This window comes from Capricornis sumatraensis, chromosome 2, assembly GCF_032405125.1.
Source record: "Capricornis sumatraensis isolate serow.1 chromosome 2, serow.2, whole genome shotgun sequence".
Classification (NCBI taxonomy): domain Eukaryota; kingdom Metazoa; phylum Chordata; class Mammalia; order Artiodactyla; family Bovidae; genus Capricornis; species Capricornis sumatraensis.
The window spans coordinates 159,021,908-159,040,752 of record NC_091070.1 but is presented as its reverse complement, the minus strand read 5'-3'; the positions used below and the strand labels follow the sequence as shown (position 1 = coordinate 159,040,752).

At 42.2% G+C, this 18,845-nt stretch overlaps 1 protein-coding gene across 1 annotated transcript in view; it reads right to left on the bottom strand.

Moving 5' to 3' along the window:
- The window catches only part of DDAH1 (dimethylarginine dimethylaminohydrolase 1), a 152,160-nt gene extending 133,800 nt beyond the window's left edge, over positions 1-18,360 (bottom strand). Inside the window, exon 1 of the mRNA XM_068965769.1 lies at positions 18,058-18,360. Coding sequence (XP_068821870.1) covers positions 18,058-18,360 — 303 coding nt within the window. The remainder of the gene's footprint in view (positions 1-18,057) is intronic.
- Positions 18,361-18,845: the final 485 nt, after the last annotated feature.

The window sequence follows — 18,845 nt, the reverse complement described above, 5'->3', positions numbered from 1 at the left end:
CAGAGTCAGCACAGGGGACCAAAATACAAGAGCCCTGAATCCCAACTCCAGGCACAGTCTCAATGTCTGGGTAGGCCCCAGGTAGCAAGGCCGCAGTCAAAGGGACAGAGGTCTCCAGTTTCCAGGGAGAGAAAGCAGCAAGACAAACGTGCAGCCTCAATCCTTAGGGGCTTGAATGACTGCTCTCTAGAAAGACGGAAAGCAGACAACCACAGAAAGGAAAGGGACTGACCAATCATTGATGGAAGAGCTCCTCCTGCATGGTACTGCTAGGCACTTTAATATGTAAATAGATCAAATCAACACAACAAACTTATAGTGTGATCAAAACTACTCCAGTTTGTATAGATGATGAAACTGAAGGCTCAACTTGCTCAAGGCCACACAGCGAGTAAGCTGTGGAACCACAGTTTGAATCTATAGCTGTCCTCTTCCACCCCTCAGGGCGCTGGGAAAGGAGAAGGCACAGCCCAAGGAATGTCACAGGAGGCGGTCTGCCTCTTGAGTCAGTTTCAACGCTTGTGTCTCTACATGCCAGGCTCTGCGTGCCAGGTGATCATGCTGGGATGAAGATGACTGATAGACCTAAAACAAGTAGGCACCTCAAGTGATAATGGATTTGGAGAGTGGAGCAAGCCAAAGGTGCAGTCGGGCAGATCAGTGGGGAGCAAGGGGCCGTAGGATCAGCAGAAACGAGTGGGTGTCAAGAAAACATGAAAATGCACAGGGCCCTAATGTGGCCCCTTCAATAAGAGGGGTGTTTTCTGAATACCTGCCATCCTAGGCTATAATAGCATACCGTCATACTTTGGTTTACAAATGAACATATCACGTCTAAATGTATAGAAACACTCTATAGCATTTATGTGAGGGAGTCCTTGATATCTGAAAATGCTCATTCACTGACAGAAGCCCAGGACTTTCCAACTATTTTTTCACTATATTTCTGATGTTGCTTTTCTTCTCTTCCTCTCCATCTCACGCACTCTGCTACATTTAGATGAGTGGCCTTACCTTCCGATTAGGCAATGGAAGGAGTGCCTGAGACCAAGCTGCCCGTTTGCTCAACGAGTCAAGTGCCTTTGACACAGGCCAAAACTCTATAGTTGCTGCAAACAGTGAAGAATGTCAACAAAAACTAGAATGATAGTGTTTTTTTCATGTTGGTGTCCTAGATAAGTAGATTTCAACGACAATGATCCACTTTACACTGGGATCCACAACACACAAAGGAACATGTATATGTGCATGTGTGAGAAAAGAAGACGAAAGTTACATGAAACAATACTTGCCTGTGTTATGCGCACACTCTGATATTTCTATCAGAAATATTAATTCTAGTTTATTGCAAAAAAAAACCAAAAAAGGTAATGACACACTAAGTTGAATTTATGATCCCCTTACGAGTTGAGACTTGTAATTTGACATCACTATCAAGGTCAATGAAATGAGGACAAATCCATGGTGTTACAGAAACTCCTGAACTAGAGAAGGGTAGGAACTGCACAAGCTCTTTCTTTTCTGTTGACAGTTCCAGAAAACAGTAAAACCGAGAGGAAAGAAGGTGATCATAGACTTGGAAAAGCCCAGTGAAAAAGTAGAATTAAAAAAATATTTCTCCTGGCTAGTGGTCCACCAAAATAAAGTGACTCAAGATTCCCTCTAATCATTTTTTTCTAAAGGGAACTGAATGGTCTTTTTTCTAGAAAAAAAGAAAGTATTATTTATTTATATGTTTACTTATTTATTTTTGGCTGCACTGGGTCTTCGCTGCTGTGCCTGGGCTTTCTCTAGCAGTGGCGAACCGGGGTCTCTCTAGTTGTGGCGAGCAGTGTGTGGGCTTCTCACTGAGGTGCTTTTCTTGTTGCAGAGCATGGGCTCAGGAGCATGGGCTCAGTAGCTGTGACCCACCGGTTTAGTTGCCTCTTGGCATGTGGGATCCTCCCGGATCCCAGGGATCAAACCCATGTCCCCTGCATTGGCAGGCAGATTCTTAACCATTGGTCCACCATAGAAGTCCTTTCCTCTAATCATTTTTGATGCCCCACATTACTACAAAGTATTATTTACAGAGAAGGCATTGTTAGAAACCTGATTTTATCCAAACCTGACTCAGAATGTGTTAATTTATCCAAACTTGATTCAGATTGAGTGTGGGGCTGTGTGTTTGTGTGTGTGTGTGTTTTAAACAGGCCAAGGGACAGTAGCTGTTACATTTTTGGAATTTCCAGTCATTAGGCTGACTTCAGGGCAGGCGAGGGAACGTGTTTCATTCAGGGAACGTGTATCGAATCATAATTGAGCCCTTAGCCAGCTGAGGCCAGTAGGCTGTATCTTGTATATTTTTCTGCCTTTACTTTCCAGAAAATGTTGTAACTTAAATCCCTATCATTTCTCCCCCTCACCAAGAAGCTTCTCTCTGGGGTCCAACTTAGCAGCAATATTAATCCTCAGTTTCTTTCAAACCACTCAGAGGCTTCAGTTATCCAGTTGAGTGCTCACAAAGAAAAATGCAGGCATGCACATGACAATCACACTATCCATTTTTCTTCATGTAATTATAGTTCCAAGAGGCACATTTCTAAGCCCTTTCCCTACAAACACACAATTTCTCCAGTCACAGCCACAAACTGTTTGCCTCTATCATTAATGTCTCTTAGCAAAACATTCAAAGCACTCCTTTTTTGGGGGGTGGAGGGGACAAAAGAGCATGTGTGAGGGAGCACACTTCACACTGAGCACTAGGCTGCTCAGCTGTGAAAAGGGGGTTACCATGGGGGGAAAAAAAAACCTGACACATTTTTCCCTGCAGTTACAGACTAACTCATTACTTACCAGTCAAATGCACTTTCTCAGAATGAACCACAACCTATACATTGGTCAAAGCGTCTCCTATTTAGTGGACACCATCAATAACAAATACTGCTGAAATGAATTACTTGGGAAAGAAAACTAAATTTCCCTTGGGCATTCTTTCATAAAAGCTGGATTTCTACCCATTTAGTATGGCAGAAGTGGGAAAAAACGATGAAAGCAGTGATTTTCAAGGTCCCTGTAGGCCTTTCGGCAGTGGTCTGAGAATGACTTGAACTAACATTATGACTGTTTTAGCACATTCTGGGGCTCTTTGAACAACAACAACAAAACGTTGTTCTGAGTTTCAGTTTTCTTTCCAAGAGTACCCACAGCCAAATCCTGACCCTGGACCCTGAGGTCTCCTGGGGTCCATGAAGATCTCAGCTTCCACCTGGGTGCTGCAGGTGGGAAGACGCAGGAGCACAACCTCTCCTAATGCGAGGGGCTAGTGATGCTGCTTGCCAATCAACTCTCCGAAAAGTGGAAAAGACGCAAGTTCAGATGGAAACTATTCTTTCTCGTCTTAGTCATTGTAACTATCCCTGGTTTAGAATGTCATCAAAGAAGGGGAGGTAGAATCAGCTCCCAGCAGAGTCAAGTAAACAGTCTTCTTCCTCCTTATGTTCCCCGATTATGATTTCTGTTGTTGATGTTGGATGGACAGGAATACAAACAGCCAGGACACCGCCCTGGTAAGGATTCAACCCAAACAAGTGGAAATCAGTGTGCTTTGATATGTATAGAGAAGCATTTGGGATTCTGGCCATGATTCCCAGAACCCAGAGACCAAAAGACATGACCCTCTAGAATTTCTATAAAAGGCTGAGTGGTTCAATCTGGTTGAAAGGCGATATAGTGGGTTTTTATACGTTTTTCTTAGCATGACTCAGAGTAAGAAACATATTTTATGTTCCTAATTAATATACACATGAACACGAATGTATAAAGTGAAAGGTTCCATGAAAAAATATTAACCCTAGGTTGCCATGTACTCTGACATTTTCTACTGATTCTAAGAAAAATAAAACAGCTGGGACATGACCCACTAAATTGATTTCATGACCCCATGATAGTAGATGGATAGCAGCAATTTGAAGACACACATACACACACACACACACACTGTACTAAGAGCCTTGTCTTGAAGCTGTGCTCTGTTCAGAGTTAAACTGCTTATATATTTGGAGAAGCTTGGGGAAGCTTGGAGACTAAAGGAAGCCCCCAGCTTTAGAGATGCTTAGTAACAGAGTAACAGAGAAAAGTGAAGAATTCGGTGCCTTTCTAATTGTGGTCATTCCCTCTCCCAACAGTGCATGTTTTAGAGAAAGGGGGGCCAGAAAGCCAGGACCCTTGATAAAGGACTAAGATGGCACACAGGAGAATATGAAAGCAAGAGCAAAAATGGTTCGAGTGCCTCAAAATAAAGAACTAGATTTAAACTTCTCCACATAAAACTCTTGAATTGGAAAATACATCTATATGACAAATATGAGTGAAGCCAAGCTTTAATTATTCTCTTTCCCTGTAAAATGGAAGTTCCCTTTTGATTAAAAAATTAAGATTAAAATAGATGTATTTTTCTTCTATTTTTACCTTGTAACTGCACCAAGATTATTTAACTAACTTCAATTTTTTGGAATCATTTCAGGCTAAAAATGTCTAAATTTATCACAAGCATATTTCTAAGTTAAAAAAAATTATGTCAATATCTTACTTGTCAACAGTCTTAATTTTTACACAGCTTATTATAAAAGGGCTACATCTAAATGAGTATCTTGCTTTTTTGGTGTTTACTTAGAAACATAACTGTATTTTTTTGAAGATAAAAGGTAAAATCTGGAAAATGAAACTCAAATTTCATCACCAAATGGAAATTAGTACATATGCATGGGGGTTTTATAAGCAAGAAGTGCTATGGGCAAATCAAGACTTTTAGTTGTAAGAGATTCCATTTTTTTGGGCCACTGATTCACATTCACCACAGAAACATCATTTGGTAGACACAGATGACAGTGATGTGCGATGAGAGAAATCATGTGGAATGATTTCTAGGAATCTTATGATCTTTCAGTGGCTTTTATTTGAAGTTTTCTGTGGGAAACATTTCTTATCAAATGTGCTATATAAAAGGTTGAATAAGCAGAGATTTTGACATAGAGTTAGAAAATTCAACTTCATCTCTTAATGGGTTATCATTAGCAAGGCATGAGTTTAAATGATTGGTTAATTAACTAGAACAAGTTTAACGTTTTCAGTTGAAAGAAATCCAGTATGTTTAATCATCAAACCCCAATCTCTTCTCACAAATATAAATTATTATAATCTCCCCATCCCCCATCCCTTCTCTACCCTCTACTTTCCACCCTAATACACCTTGTAGCATCTCCAAGCTGGAAAGAATATTAGATCTTATTATCACTACAAAAATCAAAACCAGCATGCCCCAACACCTAGGACAGTGTTGTATTCTGACTCTGCTCTTTGTAGCTTTTACAAAATTCAACCTATGATTATAAATGCATGCTCAGTTTTGGGTACACTTGATTTATATTAGTGTGAGATTCAGTGGTGTCTACTGCCAAGATGGAAAGATTTGTGAATAAAAACACATTTCAACAGCAAAGAGGAAAGAGTTCTCTCTTACCTGCCATTCACATGGGTAATATTATATACCTATATGTGGCAGATGCCAGATTTGCTTTACACATCCTAATGTGCAAATTTTGGGCCAAAGGGGGAAAAGAACAACTTAGCCAAATGACATTCTAGCAACCTCAAGAAATGAATCTCAGATTTGGAGTGGACTTTAGTCCATTCCAGAGTAAGACTATATAGTTCCCAAGCTGTGCTATTCAGGAATCCCGGAAGGAATGCCAGACCCTGATGGAGAACAAGGCAGAAAAAAAGATGTGAGTACAACTTAGAAATGCAGTATGTCAGACAGCCAAATCTCTCTGGGCCCCAAACAGGAAACATGATTAAGGAGTAGTTCTCTTGGTGAACTTAGAACTGGGAATCAAAATTTTAGATCTGAGGGGCTTTTCTCAATCCTGCATCCTTTTCAACATTAGTGAAACTAATTTTCACGGTGCCATCACCCTCATCCTATCCCATAGTGCTCTCTGCCTCTGAAGACGGCCTCTCTCTGCCTTCCTCTGGTTGCTGCTAACTCAATAATCACGTCTGAAAAGCTCTGGTATGGGTCAGACCCACCTCCTGGACGTTCCTTAGCACCAGATGGAGCTCTGCCATAGAACTCTATTGTCCAAGTGTCTGCCACTGGTCTGCCTCCCTAGCTGGACTGTGAGGTCCTTGTAGGCAACAATGGTATCTAATTCACCTACATCTCCACAGCATCAAACACTGAGTCTGGTGTGTAGCAGACAGTTGTTGAATGTACAAACATACACAAGTGATCCAACTATTATGCCCTCAGCTTCAAAATCACAGTCATTTTTAACACAATCATGGCACTCATCATTACTACTATAAATAAATAATAAAATTTCAATTTTTTTAAACTTTTTTTTAATATTGGAGTATAGCCACTTAACAATGTTGAGATAGCTTCAGATGCTCAACGGAGTGACTCATACATATAGTATCCATTCTCCCCCAATCTTCCCTTCCATCCAGGCTGCCAGATAACATTGAACAGAGCTCTCTGTGTCATTTAGAAGCATTTTATCCATTTTAAATACAGCAGTGTGTCTGTGTTTATCTCAAACTCCCTAACTATCCCATCCCCTGACTCTTCCTGGTAAACATAAGTTTGTTCTTTAAGTCTGTGAGTCTGTTTTTGAAGAAAACTTCTGAAAGTTTTCCATGGAAAACTTCAATCTTTTTTAAACAAAATAAGGACAGAGAACTCAAGGCTAACACATTTTTAATGAAGTCAAAGATTTACTTACACATATTCAAGTCAAGCAAAATACTGATGTAATTACTCATCTCTATCAGAATGACAACTTATACCATAAGCCCATCTAGCTATGAAAGCAGGCTAAAAGTTGTATTCTGTTTAATTTGCTATATTAAACTAATTCAGGTTTGTCCCCGCTGATTTGTTGGGCAAAATTAAACCCACCCTGTACTAATTCGTACTTCTGTCTTCATAGGCTGCTGTGCTCATTTCTCTGGTCATATAGACACGATGAATCTAGAAAGTCCAGTGATCTATTCTTTCTATGTGATTCTACTCCTCCATCAGTGCTCAGTTTTAGGAAGACAATGTACATTATTACACTGTTTGATGATGACAAAGTAAACTAGGATGGTGTTACATGCACACATTTTTAAATGGGATTTGTTGTTTGAGATTACTCTGTCCATTTGGATGAGAAGTGCCTGTTTATGAAATGTGCCTGAGGGCTCTGACAGATTTAATGCCTAATATCAGTTTATGGAAAGCAGTGAAAGCCAACTTCAAAGGTCAGGGGAACATTCTGATGGAACATCAGGGATTTTGCTACAGTAAATAAAGATTCATCTATTAAATGGGTTGAACAATGCACTGCAGTCCATATAAGGTATAAATGAAACCTTTTCTCATTAAGATTTCAGTTATTTGACCTTCAATTATGGTACCTCTTGATTAGGAGAATGAACTCTACCACGTGTCCAGATCTCCAGTCAGGAAGCTGGGCTTTCTGAAGTGGTTACAGATTTTAACAGCAAATGCTGTCAAGTAAATAATAACCATCACTCATTTTCTAAACACACATCTCCAAATTTAGATTGAGTTTCATGAATCATTTATTTTTGATGCAAAGATACTAGAAGGTAAATCTGTTCAAAAGTCTTCAGTAGATTTTTCTGTGTTGTGGATTACGTTAATGGACTAGATACCTACTTTTGAAGAAATCTGAGCTCAGTAAGAATTCAAAAACATGCAAAAGCAATTTCACAGCATATCTGAATTATAAGGGACCCATCCCTGCCTTCCTAATTTTATGATTCTAAGGATCTCTGCAGAAAGCTCATTTTCAGCTAACAGTATCTAATAGAAGTCACTCCCTACTCATCATTACGTTCTTTCTTTTCAAGGCTTTTAAGATCAACTGCATGGGAGTAGATTACATTATTAGATGCATCCAAGTTTCCAAGAAACAGTTCAATTTCCAAAAGCTTATTGCCAAGAATCTGAAAAGAAACACCCTGAAAGGGAGCAGTTGTTCTAACCAGTTTGAGGTGACAATTTATCAAGAACCATTAACCTGCTGCCATGTGAGGCACCTCTAGCTCATTCACTTTCCAGCTTAGTAAGAGTCTGGGTAATTTCTAATTATGGCTTAGGGCAGTTTTCTCACCTGAAGTTAAACAGAAGTTTGAGGAAATGTGTGCATTTTAAAAAGCAATCAACCAGCCTGCTGGTAAATAAGGCACAATTATTCATGAACTGTGCCTAGGCAATTTGGGGGTTTCATGTAAATGAATTATTTTTTTAACTAAAATGAAAAAAAATTAGTTTTTTAGGAGGGAGGGAGGTAAAATGATTCACTTAGTTAATGTCCAAGTTATATTGTACATTGTTAGTGTATAAAATGAAACTCAGGTAGCAGTTTTATATTGATTTAATGATCCATTAAACTCAACAACTGGCAACAAGCCCTTCAAGCAAAAATGATCATACTCTCATAAGAAGTTCAATTCTGCCACTAATTAGCTGTGTGTGACTTTGGATCAGTTATTTAACCTTGGTTACCCAAGACTCAGTCCCCTTATCTTTTAAATAGAGCTAATATTAAAAATAATGCTGAGGCTTCCCGATTGGCTCAGTGGTAAAGAATCTGCCTGCCACTGCAGAAGACACAGGTTCAATCCTTGGGTTGGGGAGAACCCCTGGAGAAGGAAATAGCAACCCACTCCAGTACTCTGCCCTGGGAAATCCCACAGACAGAGGAGCCTGGTGAGCTACAGACTATGGGGTTACAAAGAGTCGGACATGACTTAGCAACTAAACAACAAAAATAACATTATCCTTTTGTTATTCACACACACACAACTTGGTTGGTTATTAGACATGATCTTAATGCTCACCTTGCCTTTGGAAATAATATAATTATGTTTTTTCCTAACAAAATAAGAAGCCGGGACCAAAATGCTGCTGCTGCTAAGTCGCTTCAGTCGTGTCCAACTCTGTGGGACCCCATAGACGGCAGCCCACCAGGCTCCCTCGTCCCTGGGATTCTCCAGGCAAGAATACTGGAGTGGGTTGCCATTTCCTTCTCCAATGCATCAAAGTGAAAAGTGAAAGTGAAGTCGCTCAGTCGTGTCCGACTCCTAGTGACTCCATGGACTGCGGCCTACCAGGCTCCTCTGTCTATGGGATTTTTCAGGCAAGAGTACTGAATTGGGTTGCCATTGCCTTCTCCCAGGACCAAAATATGTAGATGCAAATAGCTAACTGCCCTAATACAACAGAAATTACTATGCAAATATGTATTGCTTTCCTTTTCCATTTACACCTTTCTGTCCGCCACCCCCCCACCCCCACCCCCGACCCCTGGCCTTCATGTCTATTTCTCCATTGGAGATTTATTACCTTGTGCCAAATAGATGGGGAAACAGTGGAAACAGTGTCAGACTTTATTTTGGGAGGCTCCAGTTCACTGCAGATGGTGATTGCAGCCGTTAAATTAAAAGATGCTTACTCCTTGGAAGGAAAGTTATGACCAACCTAGATAGCATATTCAAAAGCAGAGACATTACTTTGCCAACAAAGGTCTGTCTAGTCAAGGCTATGGTTTTTCCAGTGGTCATTTATGGATGTGAGAGTTGGATGGTAAAGAAAGCTGAGAGCCGAAGAACTGATGCTTTTGAACTGTGGTGTTGAAGAAGACACTTGAGAGTCTCTTGGACTGCAAGGAGAGCCAACCACTCCATTCTGAAGGAGATCAACCCTGGGTGTTCATTGGAAGGACTGATGCTAAAGCTGAAACTCCAGTACTTTGGTCATCTCATGTGAACAGTCGACTCATTGGAAAAGACTCTGATGCTGGGAGGGATTGAGGGCAGGAGGAGAAGGGGATGACAGAGGATGAGATGGCTGGATGGCATCACCGACTCGATGGACATGAGTTTGAGTAAACTCCGGGAGTTGGTGATGGACAGGGAGGCCTGGCGTGCTGCGATTCATGGGATTGCAAACAGTCGGACACGACTGAGCGACTGAACTGAACTGAAGCACTGCCTTTTTCCTAAAGAGGTCCCCAACAATGCAAAGGCTCTAGGTAGGGATAACTAAAGCCACTATCACTTGGTGAGAATGACTTTGTGTGGCTTTTCTCACAGGATACTTTATATATTAATACTTAGTACCTGGGAAAATATAAAATGGCTCTGAGAGAGGGGTGAAAGGGCACAGGATATATTTCACAATTTTGCTTGGATAAATTTTGTCAGTTAATCATTTATTAAGTACTAAAAACCTTCTGGAAAAAAAAATTACAGAAAACGCACTAGTGTTTGCCTCAGGAAGAGAAGTGCGTAGTAAGGTACAAGGGTCAGGTGAGGCAGAAAGACTTTCCTTTACTATTTTCCTTTCATACCTTTTGAATTTGGTACTACAGGTAAGTATAATGGAAATTTTTATTTTTTTAAAAATCCAGTCATCACACCCTGTCACTTGCCTTATTTCAGCTTTTAGATATTTGTTTACTCAACTTTTGATATTTACAATTGACCTTTTCCCCCTCTAAAATGTAATCTGGTTTCATTTAAAATATGACTGGCTTTTCAAGGCTAATTTATTGGTCTTCAAAGTATTCAACATATGAAGGCATTCATATTCCTGAAGACATGGAGTTATAAGACAAGTAATATTATTTGCTGATTTTTTCTATATAAGTTTTCTTCACTACAACCTACACTTGCTGCAGACATGGTCTGTGTTTTACTAATCTTTGGAGGCCCCTTTAGGGCAAATACTGAGTGTGCACAGAAAGGTTATTTTCTTGAGTTTGGTTCTCAGTCCTTTCTTCCAAGGAAGAAAAGTCATTAAATATAACACGATGTTTTGATTAAGAAGAAATTTCTCAGCATTTTAATAAAAACAAAACAACAACAAGAGACAAAGGCATTAAAAGAGAGAGGAAGAGAAAAACATTTACAAATCACCTAGAGTTGCAATGAAACTCTACTGATTGGAAATGCTTAAAAAACACCAAATATGCCATAATGAGGGAGAACAAAGGTTGACTTAAAATCATAGACACATTTTTTTTCAACAAAATATTTGACATATGACTACTACGTACAAGGTCCAGGGGATAAAATGTTGAACAATGCAGATATGATTCTTGCCTTCACAGCTTTCATAACAGTGGGGGAGCTACAGAAAGATACACAGACAATTATCATATGTTATGATAAATATAACAGGGCATACAGAGGTGTTCATAAAAGAAGAACCAATCCCATGCTTGAGAAAGTGAGATCTAACATCACAACACTTGGAACTAGAGCTTTAGAGTCTGGCAAATCTGAGTTCAAATCCTGGTTTCAATGGTTCTACTTGGGTTCCAAAATAACTGCAGATGTTGACTGTAGTCATGGAATTAAAAGATGCTTGCACCTTGGAAGAAAAGCTATGACAAACCTAGACAGCATACTAAAAAGTAGAGACATTACTTTGCCAACAAAGATCCATATAGTCAAAGCTATGGTTTTTCCAGTAGTCATGTATGGATGTGAGACTTGCACTGTGAAGAAAGCTGAGTGCTGAAGAATTGATGCTTTTCAACTGTGGTGTTGGAGAAGACTCTTGAGGGTCCCTTGGACTGCAAGGAGATCAAACCAGTCAATTCTAAAGGCAATCAATTCTGAATATTCATTGGAAGGACTGATGCTAAAGCTTGAAGCTCCAATACATTGGCCACCTGATGCAAAGAGCCAACTCATTGGATAAGATCCTGATGCTAGGAAAGATTGAAGGCAGGAGGAGAAGAGGGTGACAGAGGATGAGATGGTTGGATGGCATCACTGACTCAATGGACATGAGTTTGAGCAAACCCAGGAGATGGTGAAGGACAGGGAAGCCTGGTGTGCTGCAGTCCATGGGGTCACAACAATAAGTCTATCAGTTCAGTTCAGTTGCTCAGTCATGTCTGACTCTTCACAACCCCATGAACCACAGCACGCCAGGCCTCCCTGTCCATCACCAACTCCTGGAGTTTACCCAAACCCATGTCCATTGAGTCGGTGATGCCATTCAACCATCTCATCCTCTGTTGTCCCCTTCTCCTCCTGCCCTCAATCTTGCTCAGCATCAGGGTCTTTCCAATGAGTCAGATTTTCACATCAGGTGGCCAAAGTATTGGAGTTTCAGCTTCAACATCAGTCCTTCCGATGAACACCCAGGACTGATCTCCTTTAGGATGGACTGGTTGGATTTCCTTACAGTCCAAGGGACTCTCAAGAGTCTTCTCCAACACCACAGTTCAAAAGCATCAATTCTTCTGTGCTCAGCTTTCTTTATAGTCCAACTCTCACATCCATACATGACCACTGGAAAAACCATAGCCTTGACTAGATGGAACTTTGTTGACAAAGTAATGTCTCTGCTTTTTAATACGCTGTCTAGTTTGGTCATAACTTTCCTTCCAAGGAGTGAGTGTCTTTTAATTTCATGGCTGCAATCACCATCTGCAGCAATCTTGGAGCCCAGAAAAATAAAGTCAGCCACTATTTCCACTCTTTCCTCACCTATTTGCCATGAAGTGATAGGATCGGATGCCATGATCTTAGTTTTCTGAATGTTGAGCTTTAAGCCAACTTTTTCACTCTCCTCTTACACTTTCATCAAAAGGCTCTTTAGTTCTTCATTTTCTGCTATAAGGGTGGTGTCATCTGCATATCTGAGGTTATTGATATTTCTCCCAGCAATCTTGATTCCAACTTGTGCTTCTTCCAGCCCAGCATTTCTCATGATTCACTCTGCATATAAGTTAATAAGCAGGGTGACAATATACAGCCTTGATGTACTCCTTTCCAATTTGCAATCAGTCTGTTGTTCCATGTCCAGTTCTAACTATTGCTTCTTGACCTGCATACAGATTTCTCAAGAGGCAGGTCAAGTCTTTCAGAATTTTCCACAGTTTATTGTGATCCACACAGTCAAAGGCTTTGGCATAGTCAATAAAGCAGAAATAGATGTGTTTCTGGAACTCTCTTGCTTTTTTGATGATCCAGCAGATGTTCGCAATTTGATCTCTGGTTCCTATGCCTTTTCTAAAACCAGCTTGAACATCTGGAAGTTCACGGTTCATGTATTGGTGAAGCCTGGCTTGGAGAATTTTAACCATCACTTTACTAGCGTGTGAGATGAGTACAGTTGTGTGGTAGTTTGAGCATTCTTTGGCATTGCCTTTCTTTGGGATTGGAATGAAAACTGAACTTTTCCAGTCCTGTGGCCACTACTGAGTTGTCCAAATTTGCTGGCATATTGAGTGTAGCACTTTCACAACATCATCTTTCAGGATTTGAAATAACTCAGCTGGAATTCCGTCACCTCCACTAGCTTTGTTTGTAGTGACACTTTCTAAGGCCCACTTGACTTCACATTCCAGGATGTCTGGCTCTAGGTGAGTGTTTACATCATCGTGAATATCTGGGTCATGAAGATCTTTTTTGTACAGTTCTTCTGTGTATTCTTGCCACCTCTTCTTAATATCTTCTGCTTCTGTTAGTTCCATACCATTTCTGTCCTTTATCGAGCCCATCTTTGCATGAAATGTTCCCTTGGTGTCTCTAATTTCTTGAAGAGATCTCTAGTCTTTCCCATTCTATTGTTTTCCTCTATTTCTTTGCATTGATTGCTGAGGAAGGCTTTCTTGTCTCTACTTGCTATTCTTTGGAACTCTGCATTCAAATGGGTATATCTTTCCTTTTCTCCTTTGGTTTTCGCTTCTCTTCTTTTCTCAACTATTTGTAAGGCCTCCTCAGATAGCCATTTTCCTTTTTTTTGCATTTCTTTTCCGTGGGGATGGTCTTGATCCCTGTCTCCTGTACAATGTCACTAACCTCCGTCCATAGTTCATCAGGCACTCTATCTATCAGATCTAGTCCCTTAAATCTATTTCTCACTTTCACTGTATAATCATAAGGGATTTGATTTAGGTAATACCTGAAATGGTCTAGTGGTTTTCCCTACTTTCTTCCATTTAAGTCTGAATTTGGCAATAAGGAGTTCATGATCTGAGCCACAGTCAGCTCCCGGTCTTGTTTTTTCTGACTGTATAGAGCTTCTCCATCTTTGGCTGCAAAGAACATAATCAATCTGATTTTGGTGTCAACCATCTGGTGATGTCCATGTGTAGAGCTTTCTCTTGTGTTGTTGGAAGAGGGTGTTTGCTATGACCAGTGTGTTCTCTTGGCAGAACTCTGTTAGCCTTTGCTCTGCTTCATTCTGTACTCCAAGGCCAAATTTGCCTGTTACTCTAGCTGCTTCTTGACTTCCTACTTTTGCATTCCAGTTCCCTATAATGAAAAGGACATCTTTTTAGGATGTTTGTTAGTTCTATAAGGTCTTGTAGGTCTTCATAGAACCATTCAACTTCAGCTTCTTCAGCGTTACTGGTTGGGGCATAGACTTGGATTACCATGATATTGAATGGTTTGCCTTCAAAACGAACAGAGATCATTCTGTCGTTTTTGCGACTGCATCCAAGTACTGCATTTCGGACTCTTTTGTTGTCTATGATGGCTACTCCATTTCTTCTAAGCCTCCTGCCCACAGTAATAGATATAATGGTCATTTGAGTTAAATTCACCCATCCCACTCCTTTTTAGTTCGCTGATTCCTAGAATGTCGATGTTTACTCTTGCCATCTCCTGTTTGATCACTTCCAATTTGCCTTGATTCATGGACATAACATTCCAGGTTCCTATGCAATATTGCTCTTTACAGCATCGTATCTTGCTTCTATCACCAGTCCCATCTGCAGCTGGGTGTTGTTTTGGCTTTGGCTCAATCCTTTCATTCTTTCTGGAGTTATTTCTCCACTGATCTCCAGTAACATATTGTGCACCTACCGACCTGGGGAGTTAATCTTTCAGTGTTCTCTCTTTTTGTCTTTTCATACTGTTCATGGGGTTCTCAAGGCAAGAATACTGAAGTGGTTTGCCTTGGGCAATTTATTCAATCTCACCCAGACTCAGTGTCATCAACTTTTAAACACAAATAACGATAACAATGCGCTCAAAGAGTTGATGTGAACATTCAGTGAAATGCATGTCATAAATCGAACACAATGTCTGGCAAATGGCAAGCACCCAGTAACAATTAGCTAATAATATTAATGGTAACAGTAAGCTGAGAACTGATGCATGAGTAGGAATAGCCAGATAAAATGCAGGAGAGGAAGGAGGAAGAGTGTCCTGGGTGAAGGAGGAATGTATGCCTGTAAAAGCAATAGTATGGTGAATCAGAAAAAGAACCTGGCTTGAGCCAAGGGTTGAGAGGCACATGGGGTGGGGTCAGAGATGCAGCTAAAGTTGAAAAGGCAAGCAGAGCCCAGCTCAATGGGTTTATCAAGCTCAATGGAGGCCCTTCTAGAATTTTAATCAGAAGAGGAAGAGGATCAGATTTGAGTCTTAGAAAGACCAACTTGGCTATAGTGCGGAAAATGAAATGAGTAGTAAGAGACAGGAAACAAGGAGATCAGTGTTAATAATTTTAAAATAATGCATTGGCTGTTGTGTAATTTCTGTTAGGGAGATTAGTGTTACATGAAATATTTATATATAATAATTCAAGAGGGCCTTAAAGTAATTATTATCAGATTACTGATATTAGCTAATTGTTGAGCTGTTAGCTGTTTAGTTGCTAAGTCATGTCCAAATCTTGTGACACCATGGACTGTAGCCTCCTGCAGGTTCCTCTGTCCATGGAATTTTCCAGGCGGGATAATACTGGAGTGGGTTGCATGTTCCTTCTCAAGGGGAAGATCAAGGGGATCTTCTGACCCAGGGATCAAACCATGTCTCTTGCTTGGGAGGTGGATTCTTTAACAGTGAGCCACCTGGGAAGCTAACTAGTATTTTATTAATTTATTTGTTCATTCACTCAGCAAGCATTTATTAACTTCAACGTAGGCAGCAAACTATGAGAGATTTCAAAGAAATCTCCGAAGCACCCCGTCCAGCATGGCTGCCTGAATTCCCTTCTCTGGTTGGAAGGTCTGTTACCCTGGGGATCTGATCAGAGGCAATGGCAAAGGTGATGTGGGGAGGGACGACACACCAGCAGAAAACTCAACCTGGGAAGCAGTGCTACAGAGCAGATTAGGATGGAACCTAAGGCATGAAGACAACTCCCCTTCACCCTGGGATGGGGAAATGTCGCTATAACTGCATCAGTGTACAGCAGACTTCTTACTGCTCAAGGAGCAAATCCTCCATGACCCACTGGGAAGTGAATAAAAACACTTCATGAAATGTCCTGCCCTCTATATTTCAGATGGATTAATAAATTTCTTACCACAATTCTATGAAATAGGTATGATTGTATCCACTTTACAGGTGAGAAAACTGAGGCAAGAGATAGTCCCCAAGGTCACAGGATTACATTTAGTCTGATGTGCTTATCTATTACACTACGCGGCCTCTGGCAGTAGCCCACCAGCCTGATACAAGAGTGAGGTCTTTTTTTTAAATGTATGCCTCAAAATCTGATGGGGAGACAGATCACTGCCCACTTTAGCATCAGGAAGGCAAAAATTTGAAAGGTTTTATTATAGGAATAAAATGGAATAGATGATTAAATATATTCACAGTCTCTTAACAGGAAATTGGACCAGCCTCAACAAATGAGTACTATTTTGAAAGAGTTTTTAAAATCTACCTTACTCTTTTAAACAAACCACAGTTTTGCCATATGGCCTAGGACACATCAGAAAGTGTTCAAATGTGGTTACGTGCTTATCAGTTTAACATGGAGCAGGTCATCTCACAGACTCAAAGATGGAGAGGCATGGCAAAGGAGATAAAAGAGCTGAGAGAATGTGACCTGTTACTCTTGGTTTTCTGCTAAGGCAGCGTAGGGAAGGAAAAAAAAAAGCTGATAATCTCAGTGAGTAATAAACCAAATATGCTTTTTCTCGCAGATCAAGCAAAGTTCTATCATCCATTCATGTAGTGAAGCAGGTGGAGAAAAAGCATATTTTAAACTATGAGCTCTGTGAGACATTTCCAATGTGAATCGAATAAAGACAAATTAGGGGGGGAAAAAAATCCCTAACCCTCCATATAGGAAAGAAACCGGCAGCTTCTTGCAATGCCACTTGATGCCAATAGCAACCGAGAGTCTTGAGCCCCGGCTCTTAGCAGGCAATAAGAAGAATCCCAGGCCAGATGGCATTTTAAAATCCAAGCTCACTCTATTTGTCTCTCCCCACTAACCTACCTTGTGTTTAAAGCAATCACTGCCATTTTCACAAACTGCAGTATTTTAAAGTAGTCACCATCCTTTGAGAACCCAAAAAGCTCTAATTACTGAGTTTTAAAGTAGAGAGAATAAAAATTATGGCATTTGTGAAACCATTTCCAATTAAACATACACACACATACACATACCCAACACCCTACAGTGAATACAGCTTTTCCAACCCAGACACCACAGCTCAGCAAGCCAGTCTTACATTCATTCACTTGTTAGTCCCTTTCTGCGGGACTCTTTCCACCACTGAAAAGTAACTTGGGACGCCGTAGATCTATGGGAACCGACACCCCGTTCCTTCGTCTGGACAGCCCTGATCCCAGCTCCTGGCAGGACTTGTGGGTTCAGGTCACCAACCCGCCCTCAGAGCCCTTCGCCCAGCCTCCACCCGCCCGCCTGGAAGGGCACCTCTCCCTGCCCCCAGCTCCCCGGGAAACGGGCAGAGTTGCACTGTCCTTACTGCTTTTTAATCTTTACAAATAAAAATGCTACGAGATGGATTCCCCACCCCACCCACCTGCCCGAGTCTGCATGACCACACTCAGTCGGGTCCTCTCCAAGGCATTCAAGCTGCGCCGGCAGCCGGGAGGCGTGAACAATGAACTTCTCTCTTTCGCACACACACCCTCTCCCCTAAATGGGAAGTTCTGAACTAGCCCGGGGGCCAGTTGCGCGATTTCCCCGGCAAGTCGGTCGCGCTTGGTAGGTGAGGGCCGGGCGAGCATCCCGGGCCGCACCCCTCGCTTCTCCGGGCGGGCAGTTACCTCCTTCCTCCGGCTCGGCGCCCCGGGGCGGGTGATGAGGGCCGTCTCCTCGCACACCACGGCCACGTCCTCCACGAACACGCAGTCTGGGAGGCTCTCGTCGGCGGGCAGCTGCACCACCTGCAGCCCCAGCTTACTGCCCAGCACGCCCACGTAGAGCTGGTGCTGCCGCTCTGCGCGGGCGAAATCCACCTCGTCGCCCTTGGTGCGCCTCAGCGCCTGTTGGGCGAGGGACTCGGGCAGCGCCCGTACCACGACATGGGTGGCCCGGCCAAAGGTGGCTGGGTGGCCGAGAGAAGCCATGACTCGGGGTGGCGGCGGGGGGCGCGGCGGTACGGTCTCGTGCGGGCAGCGCTCGCCGAGTCTGCGAGCGCCCGGCGGCTCGCCTTGGCAGCCGGCGAATGTGGTGCAGCGGGAGCCCTGCTCGCGCCCGGAGCCCTGCCCGCGCGACTGAGCATGCCCAGAGCTCGGGGCTCCTGCCCGCGCGCAGCCCGCGCGCCCACTCGGCGCTCTCGGGTTTGCAGGCGGCCCGTCGCACGAAGTCGGAGTGAAGGCGGCGGCCGAGGAAGCGGGGAGTTCGAGAGGTGTGCGCTGGTGGGTGGCTGGGTGGGCGAACCTCAGCCAAAAGGCGCGGTACCTGAACCTGATGGTTACCTGTATTTCGCCGCATGTGCACCCCTCATATTTGAAGAGCGGCTGTGGTCTGCGCAGAGCGACTGGAAAGGGTTGCTTGGTGGTCGGGAAGCCAAGAATGGGATGATTCCTTTCTGGATAGATTGTTTGACCTC